The sequence below is a fragment of the Piliocolobus tephrosceles genome, unplaced genomic scaffold (assembly GCF_002776525.5).
Source record: "Piliocolobus tephrosceles isolate RC106 unplaced genomic scaffold, ASM277652v3 unscaffolded_75, whole genome shotgun sequence".
Classification (NCBI taxonomy): domain Eukaryota; kingdom Metazoa; phylum Chordata; class Mammalia; order Primates; family Cercopithecidae; genus Piliocolobus; species Piliocolobus tephrosceles.
Window position 1 is genome coordinate 358804 of NW_022334829.1, and position 21846 is coordinate 380649.

General features: G+C 39.8%; 1 protein-coding gene across 1 annotated transcript in view; it reads right to left on the reverse strand.

Annotated features, from left to right (window-relative positions):
• The window catches only part of LOC111530459 (protein-tyrosine sulfotransferase 1), a 131481-nt gene that overhangs the window by 97078 nt on the left and 12557 nt on the right, over positions 1 to 21846 (reverse strand). The window contains exon 2 of the mRNA XM_023197675.3: positions 7883 to 8828. Within this exon, the coding sequence (XP_023053443.1) occupies positions 7883 to 8727 (845 nt within the window). The 5' untranslated portion in view covers positions 8728 to 8828. The remainder of the gene's footprint in view (positions 1 to 7882; positions 8829 to 21846) is intronic.

The following is a 21846-nucleotide window of genomic DNA, read 5'->3' on the forward strand; positions in this document are numbered from 1 at the left end:
GTTGCAAAAGATGTAACTTCCATCTTCTTTACCTTCTCTGGCTCTTCTTGCTTGCCAGCTGCCATGTTAAGTAGCCCTATACAGAAACATACACGGCAAGGAACTAAGGCCCTCCACCTATGACAGATAAGGAACTGAATCGTGCCAAATACCACATGAACTAGGAAATCATTCCTTCCCCAGTCCAATCCTGATGCAGTCTTGTGAGGGACTCTGAGGCAGAAGATCCAGCTATGCTGTGTCCATATTCCTGACACACAGAAACTTTTATATAATGTTTGTTGTTTTCAGCCACTAAATTCTGGGGTAACTTACTACACAGCAAGAAAAAACGAATACAATATCCATTAACTTTGAAAACTCTTAGTGAACTAGAAATAGAAGAGAAATTCTTCAACTTGATAAAAGGTATCAACAAAGAGAAAGAAAACTAACAGCATATACCAATAATGTACATTAAAATAAATACAACAAAATTCATTAAACATATTCCCTTTAGAGTGAACTCTGTTCTGGGAAAAAAAATAAATCATTTTCCTTCATTTCCTATACACAGGATATTTAGGAGTAACTAAACAGTTGGTATAAGCACAGTCTTCTTTATAGAAAAACATCATTAATGAATACAGAAGGAAATTTTAAATTAGACTACCATTTGGCCAGACTTAATAAAATAGTAGGCCTGGGCAATGATTCATCAATGATCACTAAAACCATTAGGCAGAAGACTAAAAAAAATTGTACTGCTTCATGAATCACATTCTTACTTAAATCCAGTTGGTTTTTTTTTAAGCGGAAGAGAATTTGACAGTACTACAAGTACAATGACCACTAAGTACAGTTTGGTGTCACAGCCTTGATCTGTGCTAAGGCATCCAGAGTTTTCAGCTCTTTTGCACTATCAGCACAAATGTCAACAGAATGAAAATTCAAATAACATCTTAGTATTATTGTGAAAATAGTTTTAATCTTGCAGATCTCCTGGGAAGGTCTGAAGGATTTTTTTGGTATTCTGAAACCATAATTTGGGAACCTCTAGTGACACACAGAGAAGTATTTATAGATGGAATGATGTAATATCTTGTATTTGTTTAAAATAGTAATTCAGGCCAGGCGCGGTGGCTCAAGCCTGTAATCCCAGCACTTTGGGAGGCTGAGATGGGCGGATCACAAGGTCAGGAGATCGAGACCATCCTGGCTAACACGGTGAAACCCCGTCTCTACTAAAAAATACAAAAACCTAGCCGGGTGAGGTGGCGGGCACCTGCAGTCCCAGCTACTCGGGAGGCTGAGGCAGGAGAATGGCGTAAACCCGGGAGGCGGAGCTTGCAGTGAGCTGAGATCCGGCCACTGCACTCCAGCCTGGGCGACAGAGCGAGACTCTGTCTCAAAAAAATAAATAAATAAAATAATAATTCAGCAGAAGTTGGGGGAAGGAAAGGAGTTAACAATACTGGCCTACAATGGTTAACTGTTGGTATTGGGAATTCTGCTTATCAATTTATTTTTGTGTTTGGAATTCTCCACAATAATAAAATATTGTTTAAGGCATTCCCTTTAAAACATGATTTGTCAACCTTGGCACAACTGACATTTGGGGCCGGATAAATACTTTGTTGCAGTAGCTGTCCTATAATTGCAGGATGTTTAGCAACACCCTGGCCTCTTTCTATTTAAGGCCAGCAGTATCACCTCCACTTCCCCAAATGTGACAACCAAAAAGTCTCCAGACATTGCCAAATGTCCCCTGGGGAACAAACTGCCCCCACTTAAGAAGAACTTTTTTTTTTTTTTTGGGACGTTGTCTCGCTCTGTCGCCCAGGCTGGAGTGCAGTGGTGTGATCTCCGCTCACTGCAAATTCCGCCTCCCGGATTCACACCATTCTCCTGCCTCAGTCTCCCAAGTAGCTGGGACTACAGGTGCCCAACACCACGCCCAGATAATTTTTTGTATTTTTAGTAGAGACGGAGTTTCACCGTGTCAGCCAGGATGGTCTTGATCTCCTGACTTCGTGATCCGCCCAACTCGGCCTCAAAAAGTGCTTGGATTACAGGCATGAGCACCCAGCAACAACAACTGTTTTAAACCAAGGTTGCTTATTACTATTAGAAGTCCTAGCTTAGGCAAAACCACAAAACATTAGGAAAGCTGCAGGATATAGATATACAAGTCATTTACAATTGTATACACCAGCAACTAACGGAACATTTAAAGAACATTTAAAAACAATACACATATTGGCCAGGCACGGTGGCTCACGCCTGTAATCCCAGCACTTTGGGAGGCCGAGGCGGGCAGATCATGAGGTCAGGAGATCAAGGCCATCCTGGCTAACATGGTGAAACCCCATCTCTACTAAAAACACACACACACACACAAAATTAGCTGGGTGTGGTGGCCAGTGAAAAGCAAGAAGTACTAGCTGGAAGCTTCTAAGAAATATCCTCAAAAAATACTAAACGCCATTTGTTTCACAAACATCCATCCCTGCTGTGCTGCTTAGAATGTAGATGAAATGACTGGCGCTCCACCTTGGATCCTAGGAATGATGGAGACAAAAGCTGGAAGCAGCCTAGATGCCAGATGACTGCAGAGCTGACAAAGCAGCCCTGGTCTGCCTTCTTCTACATAACAGCCATTATTTGGAAATCTTTGTTATTTTGGATCTCCATTATTTGTAGAGAAATCTAATCAAACTAATAAATGATCTGATATCCAACTTTTAATTTTTGCTACCAATTGCTATATTCTCCAAGAAAAGTACAAATGTTGCCTTATTAATTCATGTTCTGGTTCTGCTTCTTCTCAATCTTTCACTGACACACTTTGAAATGCAGTGTTTCATCAGCTCTCTGATTTCCTTTCACAGCCCACTTTACTGTCACGTGTATCCCTTGTTTATTCAATTCCTCCTGTCTAGCTAAGATGTCTCAGTCACTTCTGTCTTCAATATAACTTGTAAAAGGAGGCTGGGCATGGCAGCTCACAGCGGTAATCCCAGCACTTTGGGAGGCCAAAGCAGGAAGACTGCTTGAGGCCAGGAGTTCGAGTCCAGCCTGGGTAACAAAGTGAGACCTTGTCTCTACCAAAAAAAAAAAAACTTAGCCAGGCATGATGGCATGCACCTGTAGTCCCAGCTACTAACAGGAAGCTAAGGTGGGAAGATCGTTTGAGCCCAGAAGTTCAAGGCTGCAGTGAGCCATATCTTGCCACTGTACTCCAGCCTGGGTGACAGAGCAAGACCCTGTCTCCAAAGAAAAAAAAAAAAAGACACAACCCCAATAGCATCCTTAGGCAGTGCCTTCACAAAGGAGAAGTTTTCACAAATAAACAGACTTGTTCTCTGATAGTTTCATGAAAGAAAAAAAAAACACTACATGTAATATTTATAAAATTCTTCTGGGATATTTCAGACTGAGCTAGTAGAGCTCAGATGATCCTAATTTGTCTGCTATTAATTTTCCATGCTATTAATGCTCATAATTTTTGTGAATATTGTCCATCATTCTCTTCACTTGCTCAAAATATTCTTGTTATCCTTAAATTTCAGAAGAATTTCAAGTGGCTACAGAGTTTTCTGTTAATCCCATAAGATGTAAGAATTTTAAGTTTCCAAACTGACAAAGATTCTTTGTGTGACCAAACTTCAATCAGGCTCCTGAATCTTCTCCTAGGACCATCAGTGCACTTCTTTATAAAATCCAGTTTTAGGCTGGGTGCGGTGGCTCATGCCTGTAATCCCAGCACTTTGGGAGGCCGAGTCAGGGGGATCACGAGGTCAAGAGATTGAGACCATCCTGGCTAACACAGTGAAACCCCATCTCTACTAAAAATACAAAAAATTAGCTGGGCATGGTGGTGGGCGCCTATAGTCCCAGCTACCCAGGAGGCTGAGGTAGGAGAATGGTGTGAACCGGGAGGGTGGAGCTTGCAGTGAGCCGAAATCTCGCCACTGTACTCCAGCCTGGGAGACAGAGAAAGACTCCGTCTCAAAACAAGAAAAAAAAAATTCCAGTTTTAGCAAAGAACCCTGCTAAGGCAGTTTAGCAAGAACCTCCTACCCTTGATAACTAACCACTCTCAGGTTTCTCATCCTCCACCCTTCCCCAGGTGATGTCTGATTACCCTGGCCTGTCTTCAGTGAGAATCCTATCAGGTAAATTTAGCCAGAATGCCCCTGACCCCTGATGTTTCCTCCTAGTAATTTTCCATCCACTGACCCTCACCTTGCTCCCTGGCTGTAAATTCCCACTTGCCCATGCTGTATTCAGAGTTAAATCCAATCTCTATCCCCCACTGCAAGACCCGATTGCAGTGGTCCCTGTATCTCCTGCAATGGTGCTAAATAAACACTGCCTCATGCCTTAGCAAGTATCACTGAATAATTTTTTCTTTAACAAAACTAAATTTCACTTTGGATAGTAAAAAGAAACTGTGTTATAAATTTAATAAATTACTAATTATTCTTCCTACTTCCTCAAATTATCTCCATTTCCAAAAACCTTTTTTGCATTATTTTCACTCATTTATTTAGTCTTTCTTTGCTTTTGATCTGATTTAGAGGTTTTTTTTTTTTGTCTGCTTTACTTATTAGAAGCTGTAGGGTGTCAGTTTTAATATTCTTATTTGTTCTCTTGTACTTATCACTACTATTATCTTTTTCATTCTAATTTATTTGTGTTTAATAGTTGCTACATTCTCTTTCTGCTCTAAGTGTAGATAAGAACTCGTCTCTGAATTGTAGTTGTGATTCCTGTACTTGTTGTCTAAGCATCACTGTTACATTAATCTGCTTTTCTGGTTTTGCTCTTTTGACCTAGCAAACTTGATTTTTATTTGTTCCAGGTAATTTCACGGTATCATAATGAGTTTAATAACAGAAGTCACTGTACACTCTTGTAACTTCCCAAAAATTCCCTGATGGAGACAACTAAAATTCCACAAAAAAAATCCACAAACCATGAGAAAAGGGCAACGTTAAATAGCCTCAACTTTACTTCTACTTTCTTTTCAAGATACTTGAGCAGGAGCCTCTGACTTTTCTGTAACTGGAACTGCCCAGAGAAGCAAGAGATGCCACCCTGACGGTAAATAATTCGAAATTTCTAAGCAAAGTAAAGGTTAACTTTCATAGTTAACAACATAAGAGGCAGAACTGTGAAAGCCTGCTGATATCTCTATTTTCGACAACTTCTGTAAGTGTCCCTAGGCCATCTGGTGACATCTTCAAACCCTGAAGGCTACCTAAATATTTAAGTATTATAATACTACATAATACTAAGTATTAAAATATTTATTTTAAACAATTTTCCCAGAATAAAAATGTTTAAATAAAAAGAAAAGCACACAGGATGACTGACTCTGGGTGATAAATTCTTCATTATAATGAACATGGGATATTTACAACTTGGTACTATATAATAATTTTGTATGTTTCTGCCTTATTCCCCAATAAGCAGTTTTTGAAAGTAGGGATTCAATCTTAAAAAAAGAAGTATGGCTGGTTAGGTATAGTGGCTCACGCCTGTAACCCCAGTACTCTGGGAGGCTGAGGTACATGGATTGCCTGAACTCAGGGGTTTGAGACCAGTGTGGCCAGCATGGGACTCTACCAAAACTACAAAAAAAAAAAAAAAAAAAAAAAAGCTGGGCACGGTGGCGCGCGCCTGTAATCCCAGTTACTCAGGAGGCTGAGATAGAAGGATCATTTGAGCCTGGGAGATGGAGGTTGCAGTGAGCAGAGATAGTGCCACTGCACTCCAGCCTGGATGACACAGCGAAACTCCGTCTCAGAAAAAAAAAAAAGAAGGAAATATGGTCTAGTTTAGACTCACCTCAACCAAAGCAGTTCTTGTTTTATATTGGAATTCTGGGTAAGATTTTCTTTCAAAAATGGGTTCAAATATTATTTTGCTTTTAAGTCTTAAAAAACAATTGTAGCCTACCAGAAAATACTAAAATACCAAGTGTTGGTAAAGATGTGAGGCAACTAGAACATGTTCATCTACAGTACAGCCATACATGAATGATAGAGACACTTTGGAAAACTCTTAGTATCAAACACACACACACACACACACACCCCTTGTCATCCAGCAATTCTATTCATTGGTATATACCTAAAAGAAGTGAATGCTATATCCACCAAAAGTAATGTACAAGAATGTTCTCAGCAACTTTTATCCGTAATAGCCCCAAACTAGAAAGACTCCAAATGCAAAAATCTTGGAATAAGCATTAGTAGCTTCTACTCATGATTGTGACACGTTAATTTTTGACAAAACATAGAGCCTTAGAGGGCCTCCATTCCACATACTGAAATGCTAAGTAAGGTCTCTTTGCTTTCTAAAATTCATTAATTCATAATATAATTTCTATGAATTTTCTTGGCCTTTATGCTTACCTTAAATATAGCAAGTATATACACAAGATGTTCTCTTCCTGATTGGCACCAAAATTTAACCTAAGCATATCTCTTTAATCCCTACTAAAGAGGCTGGTGGTCTAACAGCTCCTTTTATATTAGCAAATGTAGGTGGCATCCGTGCCGGGCCAACATACAAGCACAAAGACTGAAATCCTAATGCAGGTGATTAAAAATCAATTATAGTCTATTATCTGGAAATAATAATAAACTGCAATCAGAGTAGCCAGAGTTGAAATTTTCTTTGAATCAATAAAAACAACCTAGAGCCACTACAGTGATGGTATGTCATAACTTATAATCAATAACTGAAAGCTCGGTATAGGCAGGCAGCTGTTTCTTTGAGATTATCTACATAAGAAATCTACTTACTATACAAGTTCTATACAGCAAAAAAAAAAAAAAAAAATTAAGGAAATATTCCTTGGTGAAAGTAAGAAGGGCACACAAGGAAAGTATACTGCTTTTTCTTTTTTACAGGGGTTATATATTACTTTGATAAATGAAAAAAAAACAAACATATAGCTACAGCCAACTTTTCTTCATGAAGAGATGCTACCTGAATTTAATAGTAGTTTCCATTTTTATATCCTCATTCCAGGTATATAAGTCATCAAGACAGGTGGGAGGGTATACTAGTTGTCACTTCATAAGAAAAGCAGCAAAATGCTAAAAATCATCATTTGAGAAGTTTTGAATCCAAGGAACTTCTTGTATGGATTAGGCTTCCAAATTTTGGAGATTCTCTAGCCTTTTGTAAAAAATAAGAGAGGTTATATCCTTCAGATGACAAAGGAAGCACAACACGTAGTAAAATGCCATGGAGAAAAGCACGACCTCATGGAGACCAGGGCACACATATTCGAATTCTGGTCTTGCCATCTAAATCTGAACAAATTGTTTTAATCTTACTGTGACTCAGTCTACTTGTCCATAAAATGAAGAGATTAGGTTAGATGATGCTTTTATTTTTCTCTACCACTAAAAATTTCAAAATGCTTATAATTCACTATGTGCTCATTAACATGATATACGCACTTCCCGATTTTAACCTTTATCCACAAAAAAGCCGACTATCCTCATTAACAACAATATCTAGAAATTAGAAATCAGAAGCCACTAAAACTGAATGACGAACATTAAGGTCTGAGGCCTTGAAGAAGGCTTTTCACCGCCTGTAAGTTGGGTTTGTATCCATCAAACAAATAAGACGGCCACGATATATAAATGAAAAAATGAAGTATAAATAAGTGAAAATCCATAATAAACTAGCAGAGAATTAATAAAAAAAGAAACCTCATCAGTGAATCTGTATCTGTTCCAGAAAAGGTCTTCAGTTTCTATATATACACACACAGGTACATACACACATATATACATAAAACACATACATACATATGTATAGATTATTAGCTAAATATAGAGTCAAAATAAAAAAAAACGTGTCTTCTACTCACTTTGACAGAGACACTCCCCCAGCTTTCCCAATCATCTCTTCATGGTGCAATACCGAATGGTTCCATGGAATCTGGAGGAACTTTAAGAGTGTTCTCATCCATCGTTCAGGATGTAAGACAAGTTGTTCATAGTGAACCAACATGCACTTTTTATAACCAACCTCCATACACTGGTTATACATGGTCTCTATAGCACGATTCCACTTGGTCAAACAGTCCCTATAGCTGTTCAGGTCAAATCCAGCTATAGTAACTTTTCGAGAAATCATCGAATGTACTGATGCCCGGCCATCTCGGACCATCAGGAGAAATTTGGCATTGGGGAATAACCTAGCAAGGTAAGTTAAAGATTTCAGGGCAAAAGGATCTTTATTACATAAATAAGGGGCTGGCTCCCCATGCTTAACAATTATTTCTAGTAAGAAGGCTTGCATGGCAGAATCCAGCACTTCATCAGTAACACCAGCCTCATCCAGGCGGATCTTCTCTTTACTTGACCGTGACCACATCTGCTTCAGGGCCAGGATTCGGGGAATGACCCTGGTTTCCTCTCCACAGCGAATGTCAGGATGTGCGTCCAGCATGGCCCTCATGAGTGTGGTTCCACTCCGAGGCACACCTCCAATAAATATTAAAGGCATATCTTTGTGATAGGCAAAGGTTTTGTTGGCTTTGAGGTCCAGACCAGTTCTCACAGTGGTCCTTGTACTCTCCAATTTGACTGGCTGGCTACGTTCCTCTATCCGGTGATGGCATTCCATGGCATGCTGGCCCAAGTAAAACACAGTCACAGAACTAATCACCAGACATGCCAATAGTAAGTTCTGCTTCAGCTTTCCAACCATCTTGATGTGGTTATCTTGTTATTAAACAGATATTTTGCTCAAAATGATTTTCGGAAAATGTTCAGGCCATGGAGAGTCTACTTCAGAAAGATAACCAACATCTAGTAGAGAAAGGAAAATGTTATTTTATCATTACATTGAGATTGCTTACAAATCAGTCACCAGTTATCACCACTGCATTTTAGGTAGAAAAAAAGCTGAAACAGTCTTGGATTCTCTGATATTCTTTTTTTTTTTTTTTTTTTTTTTGAGACGCAGTCTCGCTCAGTCGCCCAGGCTGGAGTGCAGTGGCGCGGTCTGGGCTCACTGCAAGCTCCACCTCCTGGGCTCACGCCATTCTCCTGCTTCAGCCTCCCGAATAGCTGGGACTACAGGCGCCCGCCACCATGCCCAGCTAATGTTTTGTATTTTTAGTAGAGACGGGGTTTCACTGTGTTAGCCAGGATGGTCTCGATCTCCTGACCTCATGATCCACCTACCTCGGCCTCCCAAAGGATTCTCTGATATTCTTTTTTTTTTCTTTTTCTTTTTTTTTTTTTTGAGATGGAGTCTCGCTCTGTCGCCCAGGCTGGAGTACAGTGGCGCGATCTCAGCTCACTGCAAGCTCCGCCTCCCGGGTTTACGCCATTCTCCTGCCTCAGCCTCCCGAGTAGCTGGGACTACAGGCGCCCGCCATCTCGCCCCTAGTTTTTTGTATTTTTAGTAGAAACGGGGTTTCACCGTGTAGACCAGGATGGTCTCGATCTCCTGACCTCGTGATCCACCCGTCTCGGCCTCCCATAGTGCTGGGATAACAGGCTTGAGCCACCGTGCCCAGCCTCCGATTCTCTGATATTCTTAAAACAAATTTGAGCAAAATTTGTTTTACTCAGTATATACAGTGTATACAAATTTGAGTAAAAATAAATCAATGTCTATAATTGGAAACAGCTTTTGTTAATGCAGTAATTCTGAAGCTATGTACCTGGTAAAGAATGGAAAATAAATAAAACTATTTCTATCAGTGAGTCAACCAAATATTTAATAAGCCCAAGAATGTCTGGAGTCCAACTCAAGGCTGATCTCTGCTATTCAGACTTGCCTCATCTCCAAGCAGTTATTAGCTCCACATTCTAATAATGAGAAATTATAGAAGAAACATGAAACAACTTCCAAATCTTTAACAGAGATTCAGTTTATTATCCCACAATTTATTTAGGTACTACAGACCAGATACTCAGGCTTGACTGAGGACCAACTTTGAAAAGGAAAATAGTAGAGTAACCTCTGCTCTTGGAAAACAAAGTCTTTTGACAGACAGATATGTAAACAATAACAATAAAATGTGATGAGTGCCTCAGTGGAAATATGCAAAGGGACAATGGGAGCATAATGAAAAGGAGCATGTAACTGACCTGCGGAAGCTGTAAAAGTTTTACAGAAAGTAAGAGGGAAGGACCAGGTGCAGCAGCTTACACCTGTAATCACAGCTCTTTGGGAGACCGAGATGGGAGGATCATCTGAGCTCAAGAGTTCGACCAGCCCAGGCAACATAGTGAGACCTCGTCTCTTTAAAAAAGAAAAGAGAAGAGAAGGGAGGGATATTCTAAACCAAAGGAACTTGTGTGCAAAAGCACAATGGCAAGAAAGAACATAGCATAATTAGGTGACAGGAAGAAGTTTAGGAGAGCTGGTGTATAGGTTGCAAAGAAAATCGTATGTATAAATATCTGTGATCTAATCCTCAGAAGGACAGGTAAGATCTGGACACAGGAAGCACTCTAACCTGCAGGTACACTACGACCAAAGGCATGGATGTGCAAAAGCAGAAGCATGTATATGAAACAGCTGGAGCTGCTAGTTTAGCTAGAACAAGGGTATACAGTGGGAAACAGACAGCAACTAGACTACATCTACACCAAAATAATTTACCCTGAATCCTCAGAAGGCAAGTGTGGCAGTTATTTTTACGTGTCAACTTGGCTAGGCTTTGGTGCCCAGTTGTTTGGTCAAACACCAGTCTAGATATGGCTGTGAAGGTATATTTTAGATGTGATTAACATTTAAATAAACAGATTTCTAGTAAAGTGGATTACCCTCCATAACACAGGAAGGCCTCGTCTAACAGGTAAAGGTTTTAAGAGCAAAGACTGAGGTTTCCTGGAAAAGAACTACAACATGGAAACCCTGCCTGTGTTTCCAGCCTGCTACCCAGCAGAATCTGGAGTCAAGACTGTGGCAGGCCAGGTCACTAATGCAGGCCTCCATAACAACTGTTTCAGTACTGACTGAGTGGTTCAGTTCAATATTAAAAGCTTTAAAAAAAAAAAAAAAAAGAAGCCAGTGCCATTATACAACCGCTGGAATGTAACAAAAGCCCACCAAGAGTTTTGCCTAGGCCTTTCCTGGGCCTTAAAGCATGACAAAATAACGAAGGAATTCTTAACAGGACCCATTTAGGATTAAACAAGTTTTATTGGGGGTCTGAAGAAACTTCCCAGGCCTCCACAAACAAGTTTATTGGAGGTCTGAAGGAACTCCCCAAATCTCCGTGATTTAGCAGGAGACAAGATAAGGGTAATCACCCCAGCACCTAGACCCATTTAGATTAAGTAAACTTACCGAGGCTCCAGAAAATGCGCTTCAGGACTCCGACTTTAGTTACAGATTAAAATAAGTTAATCACTTACATCTTTAGATGAATGCACACTTACATGCAGACACATAGGTTAGAAGGTACATAAGCTCAGAAAAACTTCGTAATTTTAAGTTGGTCTGGTGATAATTTCCAGGCCTCCCTGTAACCGGTTACAGAAATAAAAACTCTCTTTCTCCCCAGTTCATCTGCATCTTGTTATCGGGTCACAAGAAATAGCAGCCCAACCCTCAGTTTGCTCTGGGAACAAGACTGCAACATCAACTCATCTCTGCCCAACTGCCCTATGAATTTCAGACTTGAAAGTCCCACAATCACATAAATGAATTCCTTAAGATCAGTCTCCTTCTCTCTCTACCCCCGACCCCTCCCCATATACACAGTAGGCATGCGTGTTATCTACCACTCTAAATTCAGTGACATCCCTTCCAACCCACTAGCAAAGCAGCCAGTGCTAATGGTTTGCCTTGCCCTGACTACTGGTTGTTTTTCTGTAAAACCCTAACACAGGGGTTCGGTTTTGTTTTTCTGGAGAACCCTAAATATACTTGGGGAAATGACTAACTACACTAAAAAATACATTCTGAGAGGGAAGACTTCCAGGTACAGCCTAGTGAGAAGGTAGTTAATTCCTCTCCCCAAAAACCAATGATAAAGCTGGGTGAAATGGGCAAAACAACCCTTTCAGTGCTCTGGAAATCCACCAGAAGAATACAACAACCTGAGAAGCATTTATGCTTGAAAAACTGCTAAAAGGTAGGTAAGAACAATGAGAGTCTGTGTAAGGTTACTCCCACCTCATCTACCCATTCAGTAGGTACAGAGGTTCTGCAAGGCAGAGCAGGGCAAGGCAAAACATTAGGACTGACAGTTTTGCTGCTGGGGTGGAAGGGAGTTTGCTCGGTTTGGAGTGGGTAAGAACACACATGCCCACCTGCACTGTGAGTAAGAGATGGAGCAGGTGGGAGGTGAGTGAGAGGGTGAACAGCTCTAGAAGGCGAAGGTTGCAGTCCGGGTGGGGCACATTTGTTGGCCAACCCTGAAGTGGCATGCAGGCACAGAGGAGACATGAAAGGACTGGGTGGAAAGTAAAAGACAGGGCAGATCCGAAAACAGCCTAAACTTTGTATGTGCTCCCTATCCACAGAGGTCTACTGGCAGAGGACGAACACCTTACTAGCTCAAGATGTCTGAGGCAACCACTATCCAAGCATTGGGTGACCACTGATCACTAAGCTATGCAGACAGGAAGGCAACTCCTAGAAAGCCATGCTTAAAAATGAAAACAATTATAAAGTGTGTGCACACTTTAAGTATATATACTTAAATAAAGTACATACACTTTATACTATATATACTTTATATAAACAATCCTAAAGTGTGTGTGTATATACATATACATATATATATGAGAACAACATCAGCATACATTTAAATGACAAGGCAAATTTACAGAGACAGCAGAGTGAAAAAGCAGGGATTTAAGTGCAAGCTTACATGAAGGAACTTTTTGCAGTGACTGAACTGTTCTAAAACTGAACTGTTGTCATAGTTGTACAACCCTATAAAATCTACTAAAAAATTATTGAATTACACCCTCATACTTGTGAAAGGAAAATAAATCTTGGGGCCCCCAAATCACTAAGCTAAAGGGAAAAGTCAAGCTGGGAACTGCTTATGGCAAATCTGCCTCCCATTCTATTCAAAGTCATCCCTCTGCTCACTGAGACAGATGCATATCTGATTGCCTCCTTTGGAAAGACTAATTAGAAACTTAAAAAAATGCAACTGTGCATCTCTCACCTAACAGTGACCTGGAAGCCCCTTCCCCACTTCAAGTCTTCCTGCCTTTGCTTCCAGCTGTCCCACCTTTCCAAACGGAACGAATGTACTTCTTACATATATTGATTGATGTCTCATGTCTCCCTAAAATGTATAAAACCAAGCTGTATCTCAACCACCTTGGGCACATGTCGTCAGGACTTCCTGAGGCTGTGTCACAGCCGTGTTCCCCAACCTTGGCAAAATAAACTTTCTAAATTAACTGATACCTGTCTCAGATTTTGAAGGTTCACAATATATATATATATATATAAATTACACTTCAACACAGCTTTTTTTAAAAAAAGGAATTCATTACTAGAGAAATACTTCCACAGTCTCAGTAGAATACAACAACTAAGAACTGGTTCTTGTTTATTCATGTGTATGATTTAATCATTCATTCAATATATGTTTGAGCATATAGTTTTGCGCCAGGCACTATATAAAGCTTCAACAAAGAATCACAAAGACTAGGTTGAGATTAAAATATCAGCTTAAAAAACTGCAAAGAAAAAAGTATTAAGACAATTGGTGGCAATATAGTATTAAAATGTCTATGCACAACATTGTATCCGTTATAATAGAAGATACACTTAAGATGTTATCCTAATATTCAATTTAAAAGGAGCCAGGTAGAAAGAAAAGGAAACAACGGCAAGAAAAGGGAATAATGTAGAAAACAGAGAAGAGTCATCCTATTATACAATAACATTTTGGTTAAAGAAAGTAAAACCATATTGCAGATTCAAAAAAAGAAAACTTCCAGCTGGGCGTGGAGGCTCACACCTGTCCCAGCACTTTGGGAGGCTGAGGCGGGCAAATCATGAGGTCAGGAGATCGAGACTATCCTGGCTACGGTGAAACTCCGTCTCTACTAAAAGTACAAAAAATTAGCCGGGTGTGGTGGCAGGCGCTTGTAGTCCCAGCTACTCGGGAGGCTGAGGCAGGAGAATGGCGTGAACCCGGGGGGCGGAACTTGCAGTGAGCAAGTTGTGTCTAGGAAACCACTACTTAACCCAAGGCCATGAAGATTTACACTTTTGTTTTGTTCTAAGAGTTTTATAGTTTTAGCTCATACATTTAGGTCGGATTCATTTTGAATTGATTTTTAAGAACACCAAAAGTACAAACACCACCACCAAAAATGGACAAGCTGGACTCCATCAAAATTAAAAAATTTTGTGCTTCAAAGGACACCAGCAAGAAAGTGAAAGACAAACCAAAAAATGGGAGAAAATATCTGCCAATTATATGCCTGATAAGGGATTTGTGTCCGGAACACATAAAGAACTATTACAATTCAACAATAAAAAGATAACAATTTAAAAATGTTATCTTTTTTTAACAGTGATCTACCCATCTCGGCCTCCCAAAGTGCTGGAATTACAGATGTGAGCCGCCGCGCCTGGCCCTCACTTAACATCTTTAAGTGATAGAAGTGGATGCAAGGTTTATCCATGTTGTAGCATGTATTTGTTCTTTTTTGTGGCTGAGTAATACTGTATTTTGTGGATATAACACATTTTGTTTATCCATGTATCAGTTCATGGACATTTTGGTCTTGTATTTTCCATCTTATGAACACTTAAATAAAAATTCATTTAAAATCTGAACAAAGGAAACCAAACTCATTCAGTGAATGAAAGAGAAGTGTTCTTATGGATCCAATAAGCTTATGAATCCAATAAGCTTATGAATCCAATATGGTTGATTTTATTTCAACCATTTATACCAACAGTTATACAGGAATGATTCTTCTAGTATACTCCATTTATTTAGGGAGTTACATATATGATACATGAGGAAAAATAAATATTTTGTACTATTTTAAATTACACTTAATTTGCCAATTTCTGGTACATGTCAGAATGCAATAGGTAATAAATGATTCAACTTCTTTCAAATATTGCCTTAGTTGATTCGCTGAAAGAGTGCAAGAAAATAAAATTTCCTTAGCAACAATTTGTTTTCAATTGTAGGAAAACAAGATAATTACTTTTGAAAGTAGAGATACAAAATATTCACCAATCAAAAGTTAACATGAAAGGCTTCTACATTACTAAAGCAGCAACCAATAGTTTCTGATACCCTCTAACGACTTCCCATTAAAATACCCCCAGTATTGAAAACTAATTTTGAAAAACAAAAAAAGAAACCTGAAATTCCCAGCAAAATACATACAAAAACTAAACCTGGAAATATACTTGTAATGCATTTCCTTGTCCAAAAACATACTTGTAGATCATTTTAATGACTGCATAATACTCTACTGAAAGGATTTACCTACATTTATTTGGCTGATTCTCTATTATTATTTGCATGTTTTAAAATTTTCATTACTGTGATATATTACTATGATAACTATTCTTGTATTTACAAACATCTTTACACACATGATTGTTTTCTTAAACTAAATTTTAGAGGAGGAATTGTTAGGTAAAGGAGGGTGAAGTATGCTTGATTATAAAGGATTTAATAAACATTTGATTCATCTCTTTCTCATACCCAACATACAAATCTGACCAAAAAAAAAAAAAATTCTGTTGGCTCTACTTTCAAGAATCAGACTACTTCTCAACACATCCACTACCACTACCAGCATCTTGTGCCAAGATTACTGACAGGTATCCTTACTTCTACTGCTGCCCACTAGAGTCTATTCTCAACTCAGCAGCCAGAGGGGTTCTTTTTTTAATAAAACAAAAGAACTGGGGAAGCTGAGGTGGGAAGATTGCTGATATCCAGGAGGTTGACACCGCAGTGAGCCATGATCGCACTACTGTCCTCCAGTCTGAGCAATAGAGCCAAACCCCAGCTCTAAAAACTAACTTAATTAATTAATTAATTAATTAATTAAAAAGATTGTTCCATTCCTCTGCTCAAAGCCTGATATTTGTTTTCCAAATGGTCACTTAAAGTCTTATTTTGGGCCGGGCACAGTGGCTCACTTACTTTTAAACTCCACTTTGCTGTATTTTCCTTACTTTTAAACTCCACTTTGCTGTATTTTCAGACAAGCAGATCAACATTTTCTCAACTAGGACATTTACAGAGCTAAGGCTGATCTAAAAAGAATACCAGAATGGGCCAGGTGCAGTGGCTCACGCCTGTAATCCCAGCACTTTGGGAGGCTGAGGTGGGGACAGATCACCTGAGGTCAGGAGTTCGAGATCAGCCTGGCCAACATGGTGAAACCCCGTCTCTACTAAAAATACAAAATTAGCCAGGAGTGGGAGCACATGCCTGTAATCCCAGCTGCTCAGGAAGCTGAGGCTTGAGAATTGCTTGAACCCAGGAGGTGGAGGCTGTGGTGAGCCAAGATCGCACCACTGCACCCCAGCCTGGGCAACAAGAGTGAAACTCCATCTCAAAAAAAAAAAAGAATACCAGAATGTTCAGGCTCAGTTTTATCGCCAGGGGAAAGAGAAAGCACTGAAACACTGCTATATACGTATCTGAGGAATCACTATTAATAGAACTGCTCTTTCCCAGCAGGCCAAATGAAATAGACTCCCAGAAATAATGCCTTAGAGAAGAGAGTGCTGACATTACATTTCTATACTTACATATTTGCAAATTTTATAAAGTAAGATTGCTAACCAAAAACAGGATCAGTCAACAAAAGGAGAGATACAGAGGTCAGTAGCCAGCAAGGCCATGCCCAACACCCAGTGCACACACATAGGCCCAGGTACACACACTCAAGAACACATTCACCACTCCCTGCTGTTATAATCAGGAACATGGCCATATTCTAGGTCCAAAGAGACGCTGGGAACATAGTCTAGCAAAAGATAAATTACAGGAATGTAACAACACCCCTAAAAACTGTCTTTCCTTTGTTAATCACTAGTTCCTTGCCTCTCATGCCCATTCATGATGCCAACCAACGTGGCAAACAGCAACAGCCAATACCACTGTGCCTGCTGACTAAAGTCCAGTCTGTATCTGGTTTCTCCATTTACTTCTAGCCTGTTAGCAAGAGGAAAAATAATTTTATCACATGCTTGAACTTGCCAATGAATAAATGCACAGAGACAGATTTTGAATGACAGCTTTGCCATGCAGTAGAAACTTCAAATCTGACCTAAATGAAACCATTGTTGCAAGATCCATTCTTATGTCAGCTCACGGTCAGAGCACCAACATGGGAACACCTTTTCCTAGCTGCACGTTAGGGGCTGGCACTAGACCCACTAACGAGTAGCAAATGGCAAGGAGAACGTGGTATACATAGCTGACAATCTTTGAAAGTCAGCTGACACTCACTTCTTAAAGGAGCAGTAAACTTCAAAAAAACCATACCAAGAACTGGACCTAATGTCTAGAACACAAATGGAGACAGGAGCACAGATTAAACTAAAGTATAATATCTGTGAAGGTTCAAGTTAAATGAAATGATGTCTCGATTGTGGAGGGTATATATGAAATTAGACTGCTATGAGCTCATTGTTGAAGTTGGGTGATGGGTACTTGAGGGCTCATATAGCTGTCTCTATTTTGGATATGTTTGAAATTTTTCATAATAAAGAGTTAAAATGAAACAAAACAAAATAAAAAATTTAAGTTACCAAGTTCCAAACTTCTCAGACCTATAAATCAGAAAGTCATTGTTGGCTAAACTATTTCTCTTCTAGGTTCGTCAAGCTCATGTTTATAATCCGTTTAGAGCACCCACTATGAGGAACAAAGAAAGCAAATTTGTTCAAATTATATACTCTTATTTGGTAACTCAAGTTTATGCCATTTTTCTACCAACCTTGTAACCTTTTTTTTTTTTTTTTTTTTTTGAGACAGGGTCTCACTCTGTCACCCAGGCTAGAGTGCAATGGCACATAGCTCACTGCAGCCTCCAACTCCTGGGCTCAAGTGATCCTCCCATTTCAGCCTCCTAAGTAGCTGGGACTACAGGGGCATGCAACCATGCCTGGCTAATTTTTTGTTTGTTTGTTTCTTTCTTTTTTGTAGAGACAGGGCCTCCTTATGATGCCCAGGCTGGTCTCGAACCTCTGGCCTCAAGTGAGCCTCCTAAATCAGCCTCCCAAAGTGCTGGAATTATAAACATGAACCACCACACCCAGCCCCTCATAACCTTTAGAATGAAAAGTAACTGAATAGAAAAAGTAGAAGAGAAGATGGCACTGAATTAATGTAAAAGAAGCCTGGTGTATTAGAGTCAGAAGAACTGGGCTCTAGTCTGGAATCAGTTTTTTCTGAGTCACATGGCACTAGATAAATCACTGAGCATCAGTTCTCTCATCCATAAAATAGAGATAATGATAATAAACCCTTCTTCACAAGTAATTAGAGCAGGAATTACGAAAGGAAGAAGACAGACTGGGGACAAAATGCAAAAGAAAAATGGACACCTGCAAGTTCTCTCTCACAGTGCTGCTGGGGCAATCACGTGGAAACATGTGAAGGGGGTTTTAAAGAACAGGGGCCCAGGACACCCTTCCTTCACTGTCTCCTGTTCATCCTCCACCCTCACCTTCACCTTCCAGCACTCCTCCCATGCAGCCTGACCCCCTGAGAACCATTCCCCATTGACATCAGGCCCCTCCACACCCAGCCTCTGCTCATGGTGCCACCTCCAGGACCATGCCACTTTCTCTCTTTTACACATATCTCCTCAGTCAACCTGTCCCTGACTGCCTTTTCCATCTTTTCCACACAAAAATCAATTGTTCCCTCTTTTGTAACCTCAAAGTGCTTGGTTAAAAACACATCAGTTTGCACACATACCACTGTATTGTGTGGTTAGTTTACCTCACCAGACTATTTAAGTTCCTTTAAAGCAAAAATTAAAACCTATTCATCATTTAATATGCAGCAGGTACATGAACAGATAAAATACAAAGCAAGGAATTTTTTTTTTTTTTTTTTTTGAGACAAAGTCTTGCTCTGTCACCTAGGCTGGAGTGCAGTGGCAGGATCTCAGCTCACTGCAAGTTCCGCCTCCTGGTTTCATGCCATTCTCCTGCCTCAGCCTCCCAAGTAGCTGGGACTATAGGCGCCCACCACCACACCCGGCTAATTTTTTGTATTTTTAGTACAGACAGGGTGTCACCATGTTAGCCAGGATGATCTCGATCTCCTGACCTCGTGATCAGCCCGCCTCAGCCTCCTAAAGTGCCGGACTTACAGGCATGAGCCACCACACCCGGCCTAAGCAAGGAATTTATAGACGAACAGGCAACTAGTGAAACCTTTCTTAAATCTCCTTAAAATACCTACAAAGTCATCTGAAATAAAGCAAACAGTCAACAAATAAACATCAAAAATGAAACAAGGAACTATGAATAAACAGAAAGAAAGTAATCTGGGAGCGAAGAAAAAAACTTTGCAATTTCAATCACTGCCTCAACAAGATATTCTGCAATCAACAAAATGATTACAAAATTCATAGCAGAGAGGAAAAACAGTTTTTCCAAGTCTTTGAAAAGAAAGAGTCCTACAGATATTAACTGTTAGAATACTAACAGTAATCAATGACACAAAATAGAAAAGCCCAGATTTTAAAAAGTCTACTCTGGATTCAAACTTATGTTTCAAAAGCAACATCACAAAGCGGTGACCAAAGATTAATTTATAGCACTGCATTCCCTCACTCACACTCCTACACTTACCCTGCTTCATCTGTAGCCAGCTCCCACTCACACTGTAATGACTCAAATCAATTTGCAACCAAGACTTCTATCCCTATCTCAGACTTGATCATTTAAAGGCTAAGGGACAACTCTATCTGGATGTTCACCGGCATGTCACATTAACAAACACTGAATGGAACCTACCTTCCCTAGTAAATCTCTTCTACTCTTCCCTTTCCTCCATTGGTCAATGAACCACTTTCTTTCTGATTCTCAAGCTCAAAACCAGGGAACTTTTATGTAGTTTCTCCCTTAACCTCTCCATCAGTAACTGGTAAAGTCCTGTCAATTCTTCCTCCTTCATCTCCCTTTGCTTGATTTCCCTCCATTTTTCCCTGCTGATAATTAGGAAAAAAAAAAAAAAACAGTTTAATCCTCACCCTCTTCCTTTCCCATATGAACTCTATAGCCTCCTAAATGGTCTGAGTTCTGACTTCCTTCAATTAGTTCAAACACTAACTTGTCTGGTCTCAGGAATTATCTTTCTTTTTTTTTTTTTTTAAGATGGAGTCTCACTCTGTTGCCCAGGTTGGAGTACAGTGGCACAATCTCTGCTCACTGCAACATCCACCTCCCAGGTTCAAGCAATTCTCCTGCCTCGGCCTCTCAAGTAGCTGGGATTACAGGCATGTGTCACCATACCCGCCTAATTTTTGTATTTTTAGTAAAGATGGGGTTTCACCATGTTAGCCAGTCTGGTTTCAAATTCCCGACCTCAGGTGATCCACCCACCTCGGCCTCCCAAAACATCAGGATTACAGGTGTGAGCCACAGCTCCCAGCCAGGAACCATCTTTCAAAAATGCAAATATACTTATGATGTTCCCCTGCTTAAAACTCTTCCACAACTTTCTACTTTTTTCAAAAAAAATTAAAAATCCTCACCATAATGTTAGTACAAGGCCCTTCCTGACCCAGCTCTTGTCTGCTCCCCAGCCTGTTTCACCACCCACCACCCCCACACTCCCCACACACTCACTCGGTGCCACCGTCATCCACCTGAAGCATTCCTTCCTTGTTTGAGCCTCCACATGCACTGCAGCTTTTGCCTGTCTCTCTGCCTGATGACTCTCACTCATCCCCTTCAACATTCCACTTTAATGCTATCTCTCCTGCACAGCTTTCCTGACAGCTCTCTACCACATACGACACAGGTGTACTTCCTAGTGCCCTCGTACTTACCCTATCATATCATGTCTCACACTACATGGTTACTTTGTCTGTTTTTCCAGTAGACTGTGAGCTCCCTGAAACTAGAGACTTCTGAATGAATTAATGAATTTTAGATTGCCAATAAGGTAATTATGGCTGTAATTAGATTCTATAAGTGTAATTAGTTGTGAGTATTGACTATATCTTATCTTTTTCAGTTTCTCCATAGTATATAACAACATACTACAAGCATATTGAGCACTCAATAAATGTGCATTGACTGATCCTGCTAAAACTTTCTCAATAAAACCCCAGATAGCTAATGCTTTCCTAGGATTAGAACATTAGTTTTTTCTTCTGGTTCCAGTGTTATAATATGGTTTGACTACATTTAAAAAAAACTAAAAATACAAAGTTCACCTGTTTTTTCCCTTTGACCCTTGCTCTTCTAATCCACACTCTTTATTGATCAGCTATTTCATCTGCCTCTATCATCACTTCACACTCTCATTGATGAATGAATCAAAATCTTTTTTGCAATCCCTTACACTTGCTGCAACAAATCATAAGGTTAAAGGAACATTTCTGTTCTAGAATTTTACACATAAGGAAACTGAGGCCCAAAAGGGATAAATAACTTCCTTAATATATTGCTACATGGCAAATTATTCGCCAAGCTGGAACCCAGGTCTGACTGTATACCATGGTATGTCCCAGTCATTATTAGGCTTGGCATGAACAAACGGCCAGGTATGCAACAAGTATGGTGCAAATGAAGTAAAGTTAAGACCATGTGCTATTATTTATAAGGCTTTCATTAGCCTATAGATTTTAAAAATATACCCAGCTTTTTAACTGT